The sequence below is a fragment of the Neomonachus schauinslandi genome, chromosome 16, assembly GCF_002201575.2.
Source record: "Neomonachus schauinslandi chromosome 16, ASM220157v2, whole genome shotgun sequence".
Taxonomy (NCBI): Eukaryota; Metazoa; Chordata; class Mammalia; order Carnivora; family Phocidae; genus Neomonachus; species Neomonachus schauinslandi.
Genome location: NC_058418.1, coordinates 56,171,687 through 56,189,531, shown reverse-complemented (window position 1 = coordinate 56,189,531; position 17,845 = coordinate 56,171,687). Strand labels below are relative to the sequence as shown.

Below are 17,845 nucleotides of genomic sequence, written 5' to 3'. Positions count from 1 at the left end.
CACAAACATCGACTGCATCCCTACCGTGCGCCTACCCAGGGCCACATACGGGGCTTTGGACATGAGCAAGGTGGCTGCGCTTCTGGACCACATGGAGCTGGGAGAGTGAGAGCGAGGTGAACGTTACTCAGTGCAGCCGCCTGAGTGCCGACTGCCGTGTGCTAGGACAGAAACCCGTGGCCTGGCCCGGGGCAGGGGTGGCACCAGGGAAGCAAGCACGCCTGGAAGAGCTGCTCTGGGAGACGGTGGAACCAGGGGCAGGGAATTTGGGGTTTACTCCAGTGGGGGCTGGGGGCTCCACATAAAGAGAGGAATAAAGGCATCCATTCGGCTAGTACATTTTGAGCCATTTTCAGAACGCTTTGGGGGGCTTCATAGGTTTGAAAGGAAGGCGACATGGTGGGGCCCGCATCAAGGTAGAACGTGGCCAAGGTCAATGTCTTAGTGTACTGAGCTTCCGTGTTCCCATCTGTGCAGTGGGCTGCAGCTTCCTGCCCTTGGGGATCCTCGCTGCCTGCCTAAACCCTCTCCCCGCGGGGAACAGAGCCCAGACCAGCACTGTGTTCCCACAAGACCTTCCATCTGTCCGGCAGGCAGCTGTTGGACATCCACTCCGGGCCAGACACTGCACCAGGCCCCAGGGAAGGGCTAAGGACGGCTCAGAGCCCTGTCCCCACGCAGGAGAGGCAGAAACGAGTGCGTGAACCCAAGATCCAGGCCGGCGGGTTGCGTGGTGACAGCAGTAAAAGGAATTGAAGTGAGCCAGCCACACGGAGGCAGGGAACAGTGTTCCAGGCAAAGGGAACAGCGGATGCAAAGGCCCTGAGACAGGGACAAGTTTGGTGAGCCGAAGGGCAGTGAAGAGGAGGGGCATGTGACGGGAGTGAGGGGCTGAGGGGCCAAGCAGGAGTTGCTGAGGTCCCTGGGGCAGGCAGGGCCGTGGCAGCTGAGGTGTGGTATCGGGAATTTCTTGTATCAGTAGTAGGGATCAGGGCAGACCGGGGGTCTAAGCCTCCCATGCGACTCCGACTTGTAGGGATGCATGTTGGAATCACATGGGAGGCTTTCACAATGGTGCAGCTCTGGCCCGTTCCCCAGGGGGTGGGGATTCAGTTGGTGTGGATGGGGGTCCCGGGCACCAGCGTGTTTATGAAACTTCCGAGCTGATTCTCCCGCGCAGCCCAGGGTGAGAACCACTGTCCGGGGCCAACATCCTCGCTTATCACATGGAACCCGGGCTGGGGGCTGACTGCCCAAGGTGACAAGGTTGGCTTGGCTGGAAACCCAGGAGGCAGGGGCTCAGAGGGCAGGGAGACCCCCACCTGCTCCAAGGAGGGGTGGATAATCAGAGACTATCTTAAATGCCAAAGCAGATGGTACTTAACTTGGCCCCGCCCTGTCCCCCGTGGGAGAGCCAACAGCTCTCCTGGCTCATGGCCTGGATTTAGCCCCATGTCCTGCTTAGGCTAACCAACCCCCACCCCGCCAAACCCTGACACCACACCTACTGTCCTGAGGAAGGAGGGAGGAATGGCCGAGAGGGTCACAGTCAAGCTGGCTGGCCTGGGGAGGGCTTGAGGACCAATACCCAGGGTAGGCTTGGGCTTCCGTGCACAGGGCTCTGGAGCTGAGATGGCCCTGCACAGTCGTCCCAGGTCGAGGGGAACAGGCCTTTTACCTGCCCGTCTCCTGGACATGCTGGAGGGCTGTGTCAGGAGGGGCATGACCTAGGGCAGGGCCGAGATGAGGAGAGTGAGGGTGTGCCTGGCCCTGAGGATGGGGCCCCCTTAAATTGTGTACCCTAAGCTCCTTGAGTGCCCCTCTTCAGTCCCTCCCAGCTTGGGGGCGGGCAGGTCCTAGGGAACCATCAGCAGGCAGCACTCCGGCCCCCTGGGGACAAACCTGGGCCGTAAAGCATGACATCCACTCAGGCCCCAGGACGCCTGTCCTTTGAGTCCTGGCCACACCCACAGCCGGCCTCAGCTGCTGGCGGCCCACACTGGTGTCCTAACCATGCACTTCCCATGTGTCGGTCAGAAGGGGGGGCCGTGCAGGGGAGACTGTGACGGTGTGAGAAAGGACGGCAGCTCCGTCTGAACAGCTAGGGAGCCATGTCCCACACGCACGGTTCAGTGAAAGGAACAAGGGGCAGAACGACAGGTCTAACACCACATGCATGTTGGAAAAAGGAAACAAATACGCCTAGGAGGGTGTTTGTACATGGAGACAGAGCATGTTCTGGAAGGAGACACAGGAAACAGTAACCATGACTGCCTCCAAGGGGAGAAGCTATGAAGAACAGGATGGCTGGGGGTCAGCCAAGAGCAGGGCCCACAGGCTGGAGTCTTCATCGGCCGATGTCTCTGGCCTGGAGGGACCAGCTGAGCCCAGCGTCCCCACCCCCAGAACTCTGGGAACTTCACTCTCAACTTACCTGGGCCTGGTGACCACACATGGGGCCACTCTCCTGAAAAGGAGCATTCCCATCCCCACTCCTGCCTCTCTCTTCCTGTTTACTCTCTCACCCCATCACCTTGATCGGACCTTGATCAGACCTCTCCTGCAGCAGCATGGCCCACCTTCTTCCTTCCTCCCTCCTAAGTCCATCTGTCTGTGTTAGCTCCCCTTCAGAAAATGTTTTATTTCTCTTTTTCATTACTTTATTTTCTGAATATATAAAATACCTCTGTGGTACAGAATGTGAAATGTACAAAAGCATATGTAATAAAAAGTCAGTCTGCCCTTGCCACTCTCCTAGCCGCCTGCCTGGAGGCAGCCATAGTTACTGCTTCCTTGGGTCTCTTTCCAGAATATTCCATGCATGCACAGACAGGGTCCTGGGCGTATCCCTTTCCTCTTTGCAACATGAGTGGTGGCATTAGACCCGCCGTTCCGCCCCTTGTTCCTTCCATGGATCTGCAGGCGCGGGAACGGGCTCCCTCGTGGACAGAGGCATGGTAGTCCCTCGTGTGGCCCACGCTCACGGTCTCACCGTCCCCAGCCCGCCTTTCACCCGCCAGGGAGCCTGGCCGTGGGACATTCCGCGGAGTAGCCTGCTAGGTCGGAGGGCGTGCACCCTTGTCATTTTGAGAGTTTTGCCGTGTCACCTTGGGAGTTGCACCCAAAGGCCCTGCATCCTCCACGTGGGGAATGACTAAGCTAACCGTGGTAACGGCCTTTTTTTTTTTTTTTTCCTTTCACTCTTGCTATCTCGGGGAAGTTTCATTTCTGCAGGAAAAGGTTTGCCTTCTTACTGATGTACTGACACACGGGCAGAGCAAGGACGCAGTCTGTGAGGGGGCCACACACCCACCAGCGTTCTCATCGAGAAACAGACCCCTCCCCTGACTCCTACCAGCCCAGGTCACTTTCTCCTGCCTCTGTCCCTTCCCTGCCCCCAACCTCTGTGTGCGTCACCTCTTCTGTCGAGCAGGGAGCTTCAAACCGCCCAGGCCACACCCGAAACTCCTCTGAGACCCTCCTCTGAAGTCACTGGGGACACCCAAGGTGAAGGCACGAACTTATCCCGAGTCTCCGTTTCTGCAGTGTGAGGGCTGGGGTGCTCTGGGACGGAGCTGGGGGCACTTCCTGTCTGTCACCCTTGCGCGCGGTGCAATTTGTCAGCAAACAGAATTCTATAGCCGACATGGGGCTGCCTCTGGTGGGACGGGGCGTGTGCCATGGGCAGCAGCTGTGTGACCAGGGGCAAGTGGTGGAACCTGTCTTTGCCTCAGTTTCCCCCACTGTCAGGCGGGGCCACCGCAGTCCCCTCAGGGGTGTTGCTTAGATAATCTCAGGTGCTGACACTTGTAGGGGGCACAGCAGGCCCTCGATACAAGGTGATGGGGGGTTCTCATCATGGCTCCCGTCTTTGCTCTGGGCCAGTGCTCGCTCGGGCCGTGGGCGGGGCTCCCCTCCTGCCCCTGCAAAGGAGCCCGCGCCCTGGGAAGGCTGTCCCAGCTCGCACGGGCGCCAGCAGCATGCAGGGCAGGGGCTGTCCGCTGTCCGGTATCTCTGCACCCTGCCAGCGCCAGATCCAGAGCATCGGCTGCCCTCTGAGCCCGGGAAAGGCCCATGTGGAGCTGAGGGGGGAGCTGACCGGGGAGCACACTGAAGGGGGCAGCCAGGCCTCCCGGGAGGACTCCCCGGGCGGAGCCACAGCCTCAGCTGTCCGTGGTGGCACGTGCTGCCGCTCTGCGTCCCAAATGCCAAATGCCACTTGGGTCTTGAGCTTTTGATCTGCTCTGCTGTGTGGCCGCCCATCCGTGGCCCCTCTCACGCATCAGCTGCCCACTGCTGGGAAGACACGTCCCCGTCCTCAGGGCTCGGGCTCCCCCAGGAGCTCACAGGTTTGCTCAGGATAGCCTCGCTCACCTCCTGCCTCTGAGACCGGCTGGACAGCTTCCACTTAACATCCCACATCCTTAGGGGGGCCCTGCAGCTTACAGGTCACTATCCTGGGCGGAAGTTTGAATCTTTACCCTAATGAGGGAGGCAAGGTGGATAGCCCCTTCTGTTATCCCCTCTGTGAGTTTGCCAACAGAGGCTCAGAGAGGGTAAGGAAGTTGCTCAGCCCACACAGCTGGTGGAAGGCAGAGTAGGGCCACCCCGCTGCCCCCTCCCGTGGCTCCGGCCCGGCCACAAGGGACAAAGGAAACCAGCAGCTCTCCGGGGCCTGCTCAGAAAGGCCGAGCTATTGTGGTGAGTTGTAACAGCCATCACAGTGGTTCTCGACTTCTCATCTCAGCGGTGGGGGGAGGGGGTTGCCCCCCCCCCTCATTACCTAGAGTTGTCAGATTTATGGGGGGGGGGACCATAAAACAGGATGCCCAGTTCCATTTGAATTTCAAGTAAACAAGGAACTGTCTAGTATAAGTATTTCCCAAATATTGCACGGGACTTGTACTAAAAAATTATTATTATTATTTTTTGAATTTGTATTTTATCTGGTAACCCCACCCCCCAAGAAAGGCTGGCTGCATCTGGAGACATTTTTTGGCATCACAGCCAGAGGGTGCTACAGCCTCTGGAGACCAAGGCCAAACCCCCTCCAGTGCACAGGGCAGCCCCCACCACAAGGCATGGGCCGCGGTGGAACCGTGAGCTGCTCACAGCAGGGGCTCCCACAGGCAGGGCCACTGCCGGATGCTACGCCTTTCTTTGACTTGGGTTCGCACTGCACCCTCACCCCCCTGGCCGAGACCCACGAAGCCTCCCAGAGAGGCTGGGGTCCAGAGCCGGGGCCAGGAGGCCACCGGAGTCTGCCCTGGCGCTGGGCGCGGGCAGGCAGGCAGCCTGCAGGTGGCAGGGAGGGGGGCGCCTTCGCCCCACCTCACCGCGCCCCACCCTCTCTCCGGCTCCCCCTCCCGGGCTCTCACTCCAGCAGCTCATCCCTGACGCAAGCTGGGGCTTTTTCCTTAATTAAAAAGAGATTTAAAACATCCACGGCGGGCTCCACTGGGCCGGGGCTGCCTCGAAAAGGTAAAACCGCCCTCACTGCCCTGGCCTCATCCATAATAATGCAAGGCTTTCTGCTTAATTGGAATAAAAAAAAAAAAAAAAGATTAAGTGCATCTGAAACCCTTGGAGGCATTTGTCTGCTTGTTTTTTGAAAGACCTACACTAATTCCAACATCCGGTCATCTCTGAGGAATTAGTGCTGGCCCCGGAGCACCCGGTTCCTGCCCCAGGGCCTTTGTGCCTGCTGCAGCTGACCCAAGTGCCCTCTCCTTCCCTCCGCTTCTCCTGCCGCCCTCCGATTGGCCCCTCTGGGAAGCCTTTTCTGACTCCCCCCTTCTGACCCAGTCCTGCTGCTCCTTCCCATCATCTGCTTCTTACTACTGACCCAGGCTCTGGAAAGTGTTTGCCTCCTGGCCCTGGGAAGGCAGCTTCTGTGTCAGGTCCCCCAGGACCCTGGGCACGGCCTGACTCCTCTGTGCCTCAGTGCGTCCATCTGGAAAATGGGCTTCTCCCACTGTCGGCCTCGCTGGGAGGACCACGTGATGACTCCCTTCAAGGAGCTCACACAGCGCGCCCCGCGCCCCCACCTCAGCAACGTGAGCCCTCCGGACTGCGGCTTGGCAGGCCCTCTCGGGTTTTTTCCAGCTGACGCAGAAATCTTTGGGGCCTCACTTTGCACACTGGGGCCTGGAGGGTGGAGGAAGGCACAGTATGGGGGGAGGAGCAGAGAAACATGCTGAGACTCTTCTCAGGAATGACGCCTAGCACGTAGGGGGTGCTCACTAACTGCCTGCCGACTGAGCACCTCCCCTGGGCCCGGCTCCGTGCCTTAAGGGAAGGGAGCGTGGCGGGGTCCCAGCCAGCCAGCCGGCAGAACTGAGAGTCAGGGTCCGGAGCCCCCGGAGCCCGGGGCCGGTCCAATCCAATAAGGAAAACGTGTCTCCGAGGGTTAAGTTGGAACCAGGGATATTTGGGGGGAGCCGCCCCCACTCCAGCTGTCCCACACCGAGGGTGGGACCAGGTCCCTGACGTGCGCTCAGGGGGCTAGGAGTAACAACCTCTGGGTGGCACCCAGTAGGTGCTCAGTATTGGCTGAACCAATGAATAAGTGCTGGGATCAGAATCTCGTGCTATTAATCACCACTTATGTTTACTGAGCGTGCTCCGCATGGCCGACTGTGTGGATTTCTCACCTGCAAAATGCCCATAGCGTTTGCACCCTCCTTGGCTGGAGTGTGGACTTCAGTGTGGGTCTTAATCCCTCTCAGCGCCCCCTGGAGGTGGGGACGATTATTTACCTTCATTTTGCCGGTGAGGAAACAAGGCCCAAAGAGGTAGAGTCATTACCAGGTGTATTGAAGCCCAGGTGTACGTTCTGGCTTCCACTACATAGTGAGTGCAACAGAGTCATTGTGTGGGCGACGGTGCCTTTGGGAAGAGTGGACACAGTCCCAGGGACTTGGGCCCAGGCGGAGTCTCCAAGCTGGGTGCCGGTCCGAGTGCCATTTTCAAAAGAAGCAGCAGAGGGCACCCTTGAGCCATGAAGCCTGCCGAGGGCAGCAGGTGTAGGCTGCGGCCTGGGAGTGGCCTGGGGGCTGCTGAGAGCTGCGCAGGGAACTGGGGCATCCTGAGCAGAGCACAGGCCTGGCTCGGGGCTTCTGAAGGATGAGAAGGGGTGGCTGATGCCAGAAGGGGCAGGGCGGGAGCTCAGGTGGGAGCCACCGGGCCTCCGCGGGTCCTCCTGGCACCTTCTTTCTCTGAGCCTTGGTTTTCTCGCCTGCAGAACAGCCGTGGGCCCAGTATGCACCCCAAGGGGTGGTGTAGAGGAAGCGGCCTGGTCCCCAACCCCGGTCTCCCCCAGGTGCCAGCCAGCCAGCGGGCTCACGCTTGGCCACGTCTCCCGCACTGGGTAGCCCCACGGCCCATGTCAAGTACTTCATGCCTACAAGACCGGTGTAACCCCTTTTACAGCCAGAAAACAAGCTCAGAGTGGGGCCCTGTGCTCACACAGTCACCCTAGCTTGCGGGTTTCCTGCCCTGGCTGTTAGACTCACCTGGGTGCTTTTAAAAATCCTGGCAGCCCCAGGGGCACCTGCGTGGCTCAGTTGGTTAAGCGTCGACCCTTGATCTCAGCTCAGGTCTTGATCTCAGGGCCGTGAGTTTAAGTCCCATGCTGGGCTCCATGCTGGGCCTGGAACCTACTTAAAAAAAAAAAATCCTGGCGGCCTGAGTAGAGCAGTGAAATCGGGCTCTCTGGGGGTGGGGTCCCCATCGGTATTTTTCAAACTTCCCACGTGATTTCCAGTGAGCAGCCAAGATGGAAAACCACTCCCCTCAAGCTGGGAAAAGGGCAGAACCAGGTTTCAGAGGAAGTCTGGCCTCGCAGCCCAGCATCTCCCCATTTCACCCGCAGAGAAGGCCGGCTCCTGGAGGCCAGGGTTTTGGCAGTCTGGCCTGCTCTAAATCCAGGACCAACAACAGTGTGTGCCCCAGAGCAGGAGCCCAGTCAAGGTCAGGTGACCTCCACCCGCTGGAAATCCTCCCGCACAGGCTCCCTATTGCACCCCGAAATCTTTCAATATTTCTGGGGCGCTGGGGTCTGGTCCCCACCCCCTGCTTCCTTGGGGCCTGGCCCCCTGGAATCCCAGCCAAGCCCACCTCTTCAGGAAATGGGCTTTTAATGGCCTGAGGCAGGCACGTAATTAACAAGTAACAATTCTGGCTTTAGCACAAATGAGCTCCTTGTCTGGGGCAGGGTTGGCATTTGTCTTTAATCCCCAAAGTAGGCTTTATCTCCTGAGAGCTTTTTCCCTCTTGCTCAGCCACCTCTGCTCGAAGCTGGGCAGCCCCCGGGGGGGGGGGGGGGGGGGTATTTGAGAAGTGGTGGAGTCCCGCCCTCCTCCTTTTCTCCCTCCTCCCCTCCCCTCCCTCCTCTCTGCCTTGAGCATCTCTCCAGGGCCCACTGAGTGACCTGATGCTTCCTGATTAAGAATGTGGGCTTTGTCGCCAAGCTCCCAGAACCTGTTAAAATGCAAATGTGGGGCCCCGGGAGAAGTGTGGCTCTTCCTATTAGCATTTTATTTTAGAATTTGGGAATATTCGCGGAGGAAGGGGCCTCGCAGAGGGAGCAGGGAGGCTCCCTCCTGTTAACAGATAACAATAATCAGAGCTTCCTTTTGTTGCCCGCACTTCATGAGATGCTCTTTATGGATGATTATAGAGAAAGCTAACAGGGATTGAGCACCCTCTAGGCCCCTGGCTTGCTGGGCAAGGGCTTTATGTGAATTCATTCATTTCCTCGAGCCCAACACCCATCCGAGGTGAGGTACTGTCACTTAGAACAGCAGGCGGGGCTCGAATTTTGTTCTTGTCTTTGGCATTAAGCAGCCTCAGGCTTTTAAATTTCTGTTCCTCAGGCAGTTTTCAGATCCACACTCCCTGACTTCTGGCGGTTACAGGGCCTCGGGACTGGCGCCCCGCAGCCCTTGGGCCAAATACGGCCCGCCACCCGTTTTTGTCAATAAAGTTTTATTGGGGGGCGCCTGGGTGGCTCCGTCGGTTTCAGCGTGGGACCCTTGGTATCAGCTCGGGTCATGATCTTGGGGTTGTGAGTTCAAGCCCCGCGTTGGTCCCTGGAACCTACTTTAAATATAAAGAAAGAAATAATAAAGTTTTATTGAAACGCAGGCACTCATTCATTTGCCTGTCGTCAGTGGCAGCTTTCCTGTGACAATGGCAAAGTGGAGCCGTTGCAGCAGAAGACTGCAGAGCCCCAGAGTAAAAAATACTTCCCGCCTGGCCCTTTCAGAAAGTTTGCCAGCTCCATCATATAGAATTGTGGTTACGAGAAGCACCAGCTTGCGGAGTCAGACAGGTTGGGCTTGGGTTCCGATCCTGGCCTCCACCCCACACCAGCTGTTCAACTGAGCGCAAGTGCTTTCTCCTTCTGGTCCTCAGTCTCCACATCCATGAGATGGGGCTGGTTACACTTCGCACCTCAGCGGGGAGCAGTGAAGACCGAAGGAGAAAGCGCCCATCAGGCTCTCAGCACCGTGAACGGCATGCAGCAAATAATCCGTAGATGTCAGCCATTACAGGGGGTAACAGGACGGCCTCCTCCGAGCGGCTTCCTTTGCATTACGTTCTGGGTTGTACTGCTTTCAATCAAGTTGGCGGCGGCCTCGGTGGGTGCTCCTGAGGGGCTCGGAGTCTGATGAAGAGACCTGGCCTCTTCCCGTAGAACTAACTGGCCTGGCCGATTCTGGGGGTGGGGGTGGGAACCACCCCAGGGAGGAAAGAGGATCGGGCTTCAGGGCTGGAAGTCTGCTGTGTTCACCGGGAGGGAGCAGGCTGTCTGCCAGGCACTGTGTCATCCTCTTCCCAGCCCACGGACGTGGGTCTGGCCACCAGTTTTGTCAGTGAAAACAGGAAGTCAGAGGGAACACAGTCCAGAGAACAGCCTCACTCCTGACAGCAGCTGCAGGCTCAGGGGTTCGATGATTTCCTAGAAAGACACACAGAACTCACTGGAGGCTCTCGTGCTCGTGGTGATGATTTATTACCGGGAAGGGACACAGATTCCAACCAGCTGAGCAGAGGGAGTATGTGGGGCGGAGTCCAGGAAAGTTCCAGACAGAGCTCCCACATGCATTACACTCTTGGTATAAACGTGTGATACACACACACACACACACACACACAATGGTGCCAACGAGGGAAGATCACCTGAGCCTTAGTGTTCAGAGTTTTTACTGGGTGTTCTGGGCTGAATTGTGCCCCCCAAAATTCATATATTGAAGTCCTAGCCCCCAGGACCCTAGTACATGACCTTATTTGGAAATGGGGTTGCTGTTGCAGATGTAATTAGTTAAGAAGAGGACATCCTGGAGTAGGGTAATAATCCAGTATGGATTATTATGGATTATAATCTTTGATCCAATATGACTGGTGTCCCCATGAAAAGGGAACATTCAAACAGAGACTCACACACAGGGAGAAGCTGTGTGAAGACGAAGGCAGAAATCGGGGTGATGTGTCCGTAAGCCAGAGGACACCAAACATTGCCCGCAAACCACGGAGAGCCGGGGGAGAGGCATGGGGCACGGTCTCCCTCGCGGCCTCAGAAGGAGCCAGCCCTGATGGCACGGAGCTCTCGACTTCTGGCTTCCAGACTGGGGGAGAGTAAGGTTCTGTTGTTGGAGCCCCACAGTCTGTGGTTCTTTGTCACAGCAACCCAAGGACACAAGTACATTGGCACTCCATTACAAAGGCACGGTTGATTGCCCATGAGGCAGATCTGTCTCCAGTCCCTTTGGGTGTCACCCAGAGTCCGTGTGGCTGGACTCTCCAAAGTGACCAGGGCCCCCAGGCAAACAAAGCCTCTCCTGCCAGGCATGGCAGCCCAGGGGCTTAGAGGTGGCCTCCCAGAAGCCGAGCACAGAGGCCAGACCTCTTTCCCACGCAGAGGCCCAGAGAGGAGACGTGACCTGCCCAGGGTGGCACGGATAGTGAGCAGTTGGCCTGATTTAGAGCCAGTGTGCTCACCACTGTGTCCAGTGCTGGCAGCTTTTCTGAGCACACGGCCCAGGTCAAGCTGCAGATGGGCCAAGAAATTGGCCTGATTCCATTGCTTTAGGTCACCTGATGTTCATGCTTTTGTGGATTCGAACAGGCTGTCTTTGACAGTCCAGGCATGAACTGCCCATCAGAGGGGCACCCCTTAGGTGGCCAGAGGTCACCCTGAGAAGCCCCCTGTGATTTTTCCCACAGCACAGTGGGTACTGTGCATTCCCACTGCGCACCCGCCATCCTTCCTCCTCCTGTGGTCAGGGCGAGCTATGGGGACCACATCAGCTTCCAATTCTGTATGACAAATTACCCTCAAACCCAGTGGCTTTAACATGTATTATCTCTGTGTCTGTGGCTTGGGAATTCAGGAACGACTTTGCTGGGAGCTCCTGGCTCAGGGTCTCTTGTGGGGTTACATTTAAGCGGTCAGCCAGGGCTGCAGTGTCATCCAAAGGCTTGACTGGGCTGGAGGACTCCCTCACCTGGTGGCTCCCTCACAGGGCTGTTGGCAGGAAGCCTCAGTCCCTCACCACACACCCCCAGCTGCTTGCTTGTCCCCACAGCATGGTGGCTGGCTTCCCCCAGAGCGAGAGGGCAAGGAAGAAGTTGCAGTCCTTTGTGACCTTGTCTTGGAAGTCCCACACCATGCCTTCCGTCATATGCCGTGTGCAAGAATCCATGCTAAGTCCATCCACACAGAAGGGGAGGTGGATCAGACTCCACCTCTTGGGGACATGCTTGAGAACCACTGACCCGCCCCCCCCCCAGGGGCCATGAGGAGCAGCGGGAATAACAATCACCCCATTCCCCAGCTCCTGCTGTTGACTAGGGACCCAGATACCTGAGCAAATGTCATGAAAAACAAGGGTGAAAAACAAGGTGGTGTGGGGTCTAGAGACAAGGATTTTTACACGCAGTTCGGCAGTGCCTGAAGGTCATTTCCAGTTTAAAGCACTCCACTTGCTCTCTCCCAGGCACTGTGGGCCCAAGGGAGACAGATGAATGAGACACTGGCCGTCCTCCAGACGCTCACGGTAAAGGGAGACAGAATTAAGAACGAATGTTTCAGTACAGTGTGATCAGTGCTGGAAGAAGATTGATGAATGAATCAGTGTAGATGGACAAAGGAGGGAGGGATCGCATGTGCTGGGACATCTTCCCCAAAGAAGAGCCTATTTTGCTGGGCTTTGAAGGGTAAGCAGGAGCCCATTGCCCTGCAAAGGAAGAAAGAACATTCCAGGCAGAGAGAGTAGCATGTGCAAAGGCCCAAAGGCATTGGGAGCCTAGGCTTTTGGGGAACTGTGAGCAGTTTGGGGACCGTGGGCAAGTGGCAGGGAATGAGGCTGCAGATAGTTCGGGCCAGATTGTGAAGGCTGGCTATAATTTATGATCAACATTTCCCAAAATGTATTTCACAACTCATGGTTCTGTGAGATGTTAACAGGCATTCTTTCAAAAACAGACCCCAAGGTTACTTAAGTTCAGGAAGCCCAGGGTTGAGCTCAATGAAAGCTGCTTCCCTACTGCAGGACTTCTCAGAGCCTTTAATTCTCTCTAACATGCAAGAGAATCTCCCCGAGAAAGATAGATTAGATGGGATCCAGTCAACATTCAAATATGTGGTATTCCCAAACTCATGTGATTGTGGGACCCCCTTCCTGAGAGAGTCTCAGGAGGCCAATGTTCTAGGGAACACACTTTGGGAGCTACTGCTCATAGCTGGTTGTCAAGAGTTAGTGAGGGTCCCGCAGGGATGTGGTATGATCAGGTTCGCGGTTTCTGGCCCAGAGACTGGTTAGGGGCATGGGGAGGGAGAGAGAAGGACTGCAAAGATGCTGAGGGGTGGCACCTGCGGGCTCGTGATTGGTTAGTTTGTCTCGGGGGTTGGAGGGTGGAGCAGGAAAGAGGAATTGTGGCTCACACTCTGGTTTCTAGCGCACCGTGGTTCCACTGACTCAGGGGAAGCATGGAGCAAGGCGTGGGATGTGGATGACTTGGGCGTGCTTTTCTGTCAGCTGGAGGTCTGTACCCGGGCGTGGCCGGGTCACCTGAACCTCATTCGCAGCAGCCTGCAGGACCACAAATTCACGGCCGTGGAAGAAATGGACAGATGGCTGGGAGAGCCCAGCTTACCCGAACTGACACAGGAAGAAACAGAAAACCTGACCAGTCCCCTGTCGATGAAAGACACCAAATTTGTAACCTAACGTCTCTGCCCAAAGCAAATGCCAGGCTCAGGCAGCTCCGCTGGGGAATCCAGTCCAATGTGTCAGGGAGAAATGAGCCCCATGTCACAGACACCCTTTCGGATGGTGACGTGGGGGAGAGGTATTGGCAGGCAGGGCTCCGCGTCGGTCGGGCCGCGTTCCCATTCGAGCTGTGCGGCTCGCGTCCGTTTAGAGCCCTGTTCTGGGCGCCCGCTGTGTGTCAGGCACTGCTCTGGGCGCTGGGGCCACGTCAGTGGACAAAGCGGGGACAACTCAGTGCCCTCCCCGAACGATGCAAGCTTGGACAGGCCAGCCAGTGGGGGGTCCCTCCCTGTGTGTGCAAAGTGGAGCGGCGGGGAGGGAGGGAGGCCGGCAGGCAGCCCACGGCGGGCAGTTCCAGGCGGCCACTGATGCTTGTCTCCCTGTCGTGTGTGTGTGTGTGTGTGTGTACCTGTGTGTCCCACGGCCTGCCCTCTCAGGCTTTAAAGTGTGTGGCGGTAGCAGTAGCCATGACGAGGCCCCCGTCCTGAGCGACAAGCACCTGGACGTGCCCAACATCATCATCACCCCCCCGACCCCCACGGGCATGATGCTGCCACGGGACTCCAGGCAGACAGGTGAGGCGCCCGCCACCGCTGCCAAGCTGTCTGGGGGGCCTGGCTGGGGACAGCTCCCGGGGGGCCCCCCTTTGTGCTGTGGGTCTGAGCTCACGTCCCCACCTGCCGGGGTTTGTTAAAAATTTATGCTGGGATCTGCGTACGCTCCACCGAGGGCCCCTCGCACGCACCAGCCTCAGCAAGATGTGGCCTATTAAGTAATTAGCTAGATGGCCCCTGCCGGCAGCCGGGGCGCGTGATGGATGGGGCTGGGCAGGCCCAGCGAGGTAATGGATGGATGTGCCTTCCCCTGCCAGCTGGGGACTAGTGTTTCGTCTTGCCGGCCACAGCAGTTCCGCTGGACAGGACAGCCTTGGAAACACACCACGTCTGGGCCCAGCTGCTCTCCGGCCCTCCTAGATGCTGCTCACTTAAGGGAGTGGGGAGGAGACAGACTTGTTTCCAGAGAGAGGTGCGGACCCGTGCCCTCACCTGTGGGCACCGTGGACGCTGTTGGAGCCGGTGGGACGGCTTGTTCATTTGTTCATCAAAGAGAGTTAGGGGGCCATACCTGTGCGAGGTGCTGAGGCTGCCGTTGTGAATAATAGTAATAAAAAATACTGATGTTAGCAGTAAGCAGTTTCTCATTGAGTCCTCAGGGTGACTCTGGGCTAGGTCCTGTTTTCATCCCCGTTTTACGGATGGGCAAACTGAGGGTCAGAGAGGGTGAGATGCTCACCATAGAGCTGGTAAGTGGCAGGGTTGGGATTCAGACCCAGCCGTGTGATCCGGAGCCTGCCCTGTGGCCCCGAGGCTAGGCGCCCTCCCAGTGGCTCGCATCAGTCAGCCAACCAGCCGTCAGGACATCAGTCCTGCCTGGCCCTTGCTGGGAGCACAGGCTGACCAGGCTTGATGTGGGGGGGCTGGGTAGACTTTTCCAGAAGTGCTGAGCTTGCCCACCAGGCCGGATGATCGGGAGGAACCCACTGGACCCCCTCTGGGCCAGGCCCTATGCGGGGACGGGTGCTGGGCCATTCTCAGTAATGACTCACCCTGGGTCACCTTCCTTTATCACCCTCCCAAGTGCCAGGCACTGGGCTGAAGGCTTCTCACAATGGTTATTCTCCTGCCAACCCTGAGGGCTGTGAAAACCACCCTTATCTCTAGTTTACAGATGGGAGACCTGAGGTCCAGAGAGGGACAGTGACTCACCCAAGGGCACACAGCAAGGTGGGAGAAGAGCTGGGCTCTTGCTCTGTGTCCAACCAGAGAGCTCAGTGCAGGCAGCAGAGGCTCAGGCCCTTCGCTCAACCATTAGGCTCCCTGCCCTGCCAGCCTTGGTGTCCCCATCTGTAGAATGGGGTTATAACCCCCATCCCTGCCCCCGGGGCCAATGTGAGTGTGGGCAGGCTCAGGGTCACTTTACAGGGTCAGAGTCCCTGGCTCGCAGAGGAATTCCGAAACCGCAGAGAGGCCCCTTTAAGTGTAAGCAGCTGCAGGGGTGGATCAGCTCAGAGGGCCTGAACAGGTGTACCGTCCTGTCCTACCCGCCTGGACCCCGTGCCTCCGCTTTTCCCCTTTCAGAGAACGGAGGCATAGGATAAAAGGCACGGACCTCGGGGTCAGAGAACCCTGAATTCACATCCCTGCTCTGTGACTTAGCACCTTGTGACACTGAGCAAGAGGGGCTACCTCCCTGAGCCTTGATTTCCCCATCTGTAAAATGGTGCCTCAGAGAGGTTGGGGAGGATCCGGTGACAAGGACAGGGTCTGACTTCACGCCCTGCACAGAGGCGGTGTTGTTCATATTCTCACCAGTGGTATTTAGGGCAGAGGAGAACTCCAGACCTGGGTAGCACTTCTTCCAGTGTTGCTGGCTCCGAGTGATGATCAGAGACCTGGGCCTCCCTAGGCAGTGAGGGGTTGGGCCCCCCTGGCTGGCTTGGAGCAGGTCTCCCCCGCTCTGGGCCTCAACTTCCCAACTCTAGGACAGGGTCATGGAGGTCCTGACCTCCCATCCAGTCCTGGCCTTGAAGGCACCTCCCAGAAGATGCTGAGCCAAGGGTGGGGCCCAGGGGTACAATCCAAGGAACCTCAGCCAGGGCCCCAGGCGAACTCTGCATTGGGTGTGGGCGGAGGGTGCGTGGGGAAGGCCCACGAGACCCAGTGTCACCCGGTCCCCTGTCAACAGCCTTACCTGCCTGTATGTGGGGGGGAGTTCGGGGTGGTGGTACAAAGCAGGGAGCCCAGAGGCTCTGGCCTTGGAGCTCTGGGGGAAAGGGAGCCTGGATGTGGTGGGTGCCCACCCAGATGCTGACTCCTCGTCTTCCTCCTAGTCTGGCTGGATGAGACAGGGTCGTGCCCAGAGGATGGAGAAATAGACCCCGAAGCCTGAGGAGGAGGCACAGGTCGGAGACTGTCCTGCTCCAGGGGCCCCCAACCCCACATGTCCCTGGGGGCGTGGCTGCCCGGGACAGATGCGCTGAGCACGCCGGACCCTGGATGGGAAAACGAAAGAATCCGGCACCTGACCAGCTGCAATGTGGCAAGAAGAGCAAGGAATCAGCCGGCCCTGCCTGCATGCAGAGCCAAGTTTCCCGGGCCCCGCTGAGCTGACCAGACCTCTCACACCCACACGGTCATGGTGATGGCTGCCGGGGTGGAGGGAGAGGCTTTCTCCTGGACAAACGTACCCTCCCTGAGCCCTGGGCCACACAGTCGGGTGTGCATGAAGTCAACACACGCAAGAACTTGCAGAGGAGTGGCTCCGTTTTTTACAAGTTGTTTTACAGATATCAAAACAGTCCAGAAAGTGATTTATAATTCCTTTTTTGCATTATAAATAAAGGTCATCTGTAACAAACAGTGAACCCTGCTTCTTGGGCTGGGCAGAGACGATGGAGCGCACGCAGGTACAGAGGTGAAGAGAATCACTTCCTACAGAGGGAGGGGCGGGGCTGGCCGGTGTGGGGGCGGGGCCTTCGGATGGTCGTGCCCCCCCCCCCCCCCCATTCGCACACTGCCAGGGAAGCCTGAGCAAGGCCCAAGGCACGGACTCTGAAGTCACGTGGGCCCAAGTCCCAGCTCCGTCCTCGCCAGCTGTGGGATCCTCGTCATGATATGTGTCTAGGATGGGAGGCAGTGGTTCTGGGTTTGGTGTTTTTCGAGAACATCAAACCCTTGGTGTCCCCGTTCCCCTCCTAGACTGTTCTGATGGTGGCACCTTTGTCTGGCTTCTATCAGAGGCCCTGTGGTTCCCGCTGTGTTGTCGGTTTCCTGAAGCAGCAGAGCCTGAGCAAAGGCTTTGTGGGGAAAGAGTTTATTTAGAAGGTGATCCAGGAGCACACAGGGAGGGAGGGAGGGGGGCAGTGCAGTTGGGGGCGGGGGAGGACCCCAAGACCACTCTCGGGTTCAGGAATTCCCTAGAGGGACTCAGAACTCAGAAAAGCCACTCTGGCTGTGCCGTGTTTATGGTTTCTTACAGCGAAAGAATGCAGATTGCAATCCTCAAAGGGCAGAGATGACAAGGGTGGGGCCCAGGAGAGAGCACACAGGGAAGTCCTGCGGGCAGCATTTGATTCTCCAGCCTCCATGATGACGCACTCTCGGGGTACCGCCAACCAGGGGAGCGCACTGAGACGCCGGGGTGTCCGTGGTTTTCCCTGGGGGGTTGGCCACATCGACACGGCTGGCCGCCCACATGGTGACCTCAGTCTCCAGCCCCTCTGTAAATCACACCATCAGACTGTTCTGCGTGACCGAGGCTCCAGGTAAACAAAGATAGTCTTATCAGGCAGGACATTCCTAGAGCCTCCAGGTCACCTACCAGGAGCCCAGGGCAAAGTCCCGATCTCTCTGGGGGATCCTCCCTCTCCCTCTCCCCCTGCCCCCCCCCACGGTCTAAATAAATAAAATCTAAAAAAAAAGAAAATAAGTCACATTTCCCAGCATGTTCCCAGAGCTCACACACAACAGGTGCGCAAGCTGTTATTTCGCACTCATGCAGCTGGAGGG

General features: G+C 57.7%; 1 protein-coding gene across 2 annotated transcripts in view; it reads left to right on the top strand.

Annotated features, from left to right (window-relative positions):
* C16H16orf74 (chromosome 16 C16orf74 homolog) overlaps positions 1–16,684 on the top strand; it is a 30,643-nt gene extending 13,959 nt beyond the window's left edge. Inside the window, exons 2-3 of one of the 2 annotated variants that reach the window (XM_021705685.1) lie at positions 13,715–13,852; positions 16,168–16,684. In XM_021705685.1, the coding sequence (XP_021561360.1) occupies positions 13,715–13,852; positions 16,168–16,226 (197 nt within the window). In that variant the 3' untranslated portion in view covers positions 16,227–16,684. The remainder of the gene's footprint in view (positions 1–13,714; positions 13,853–16,167) is intronic. The other variant, XR_002481191.2, reaches the window with a different exon arrangement.
* Positions 16,685–17,845: the final 1,161 nt, after the last annotated feature.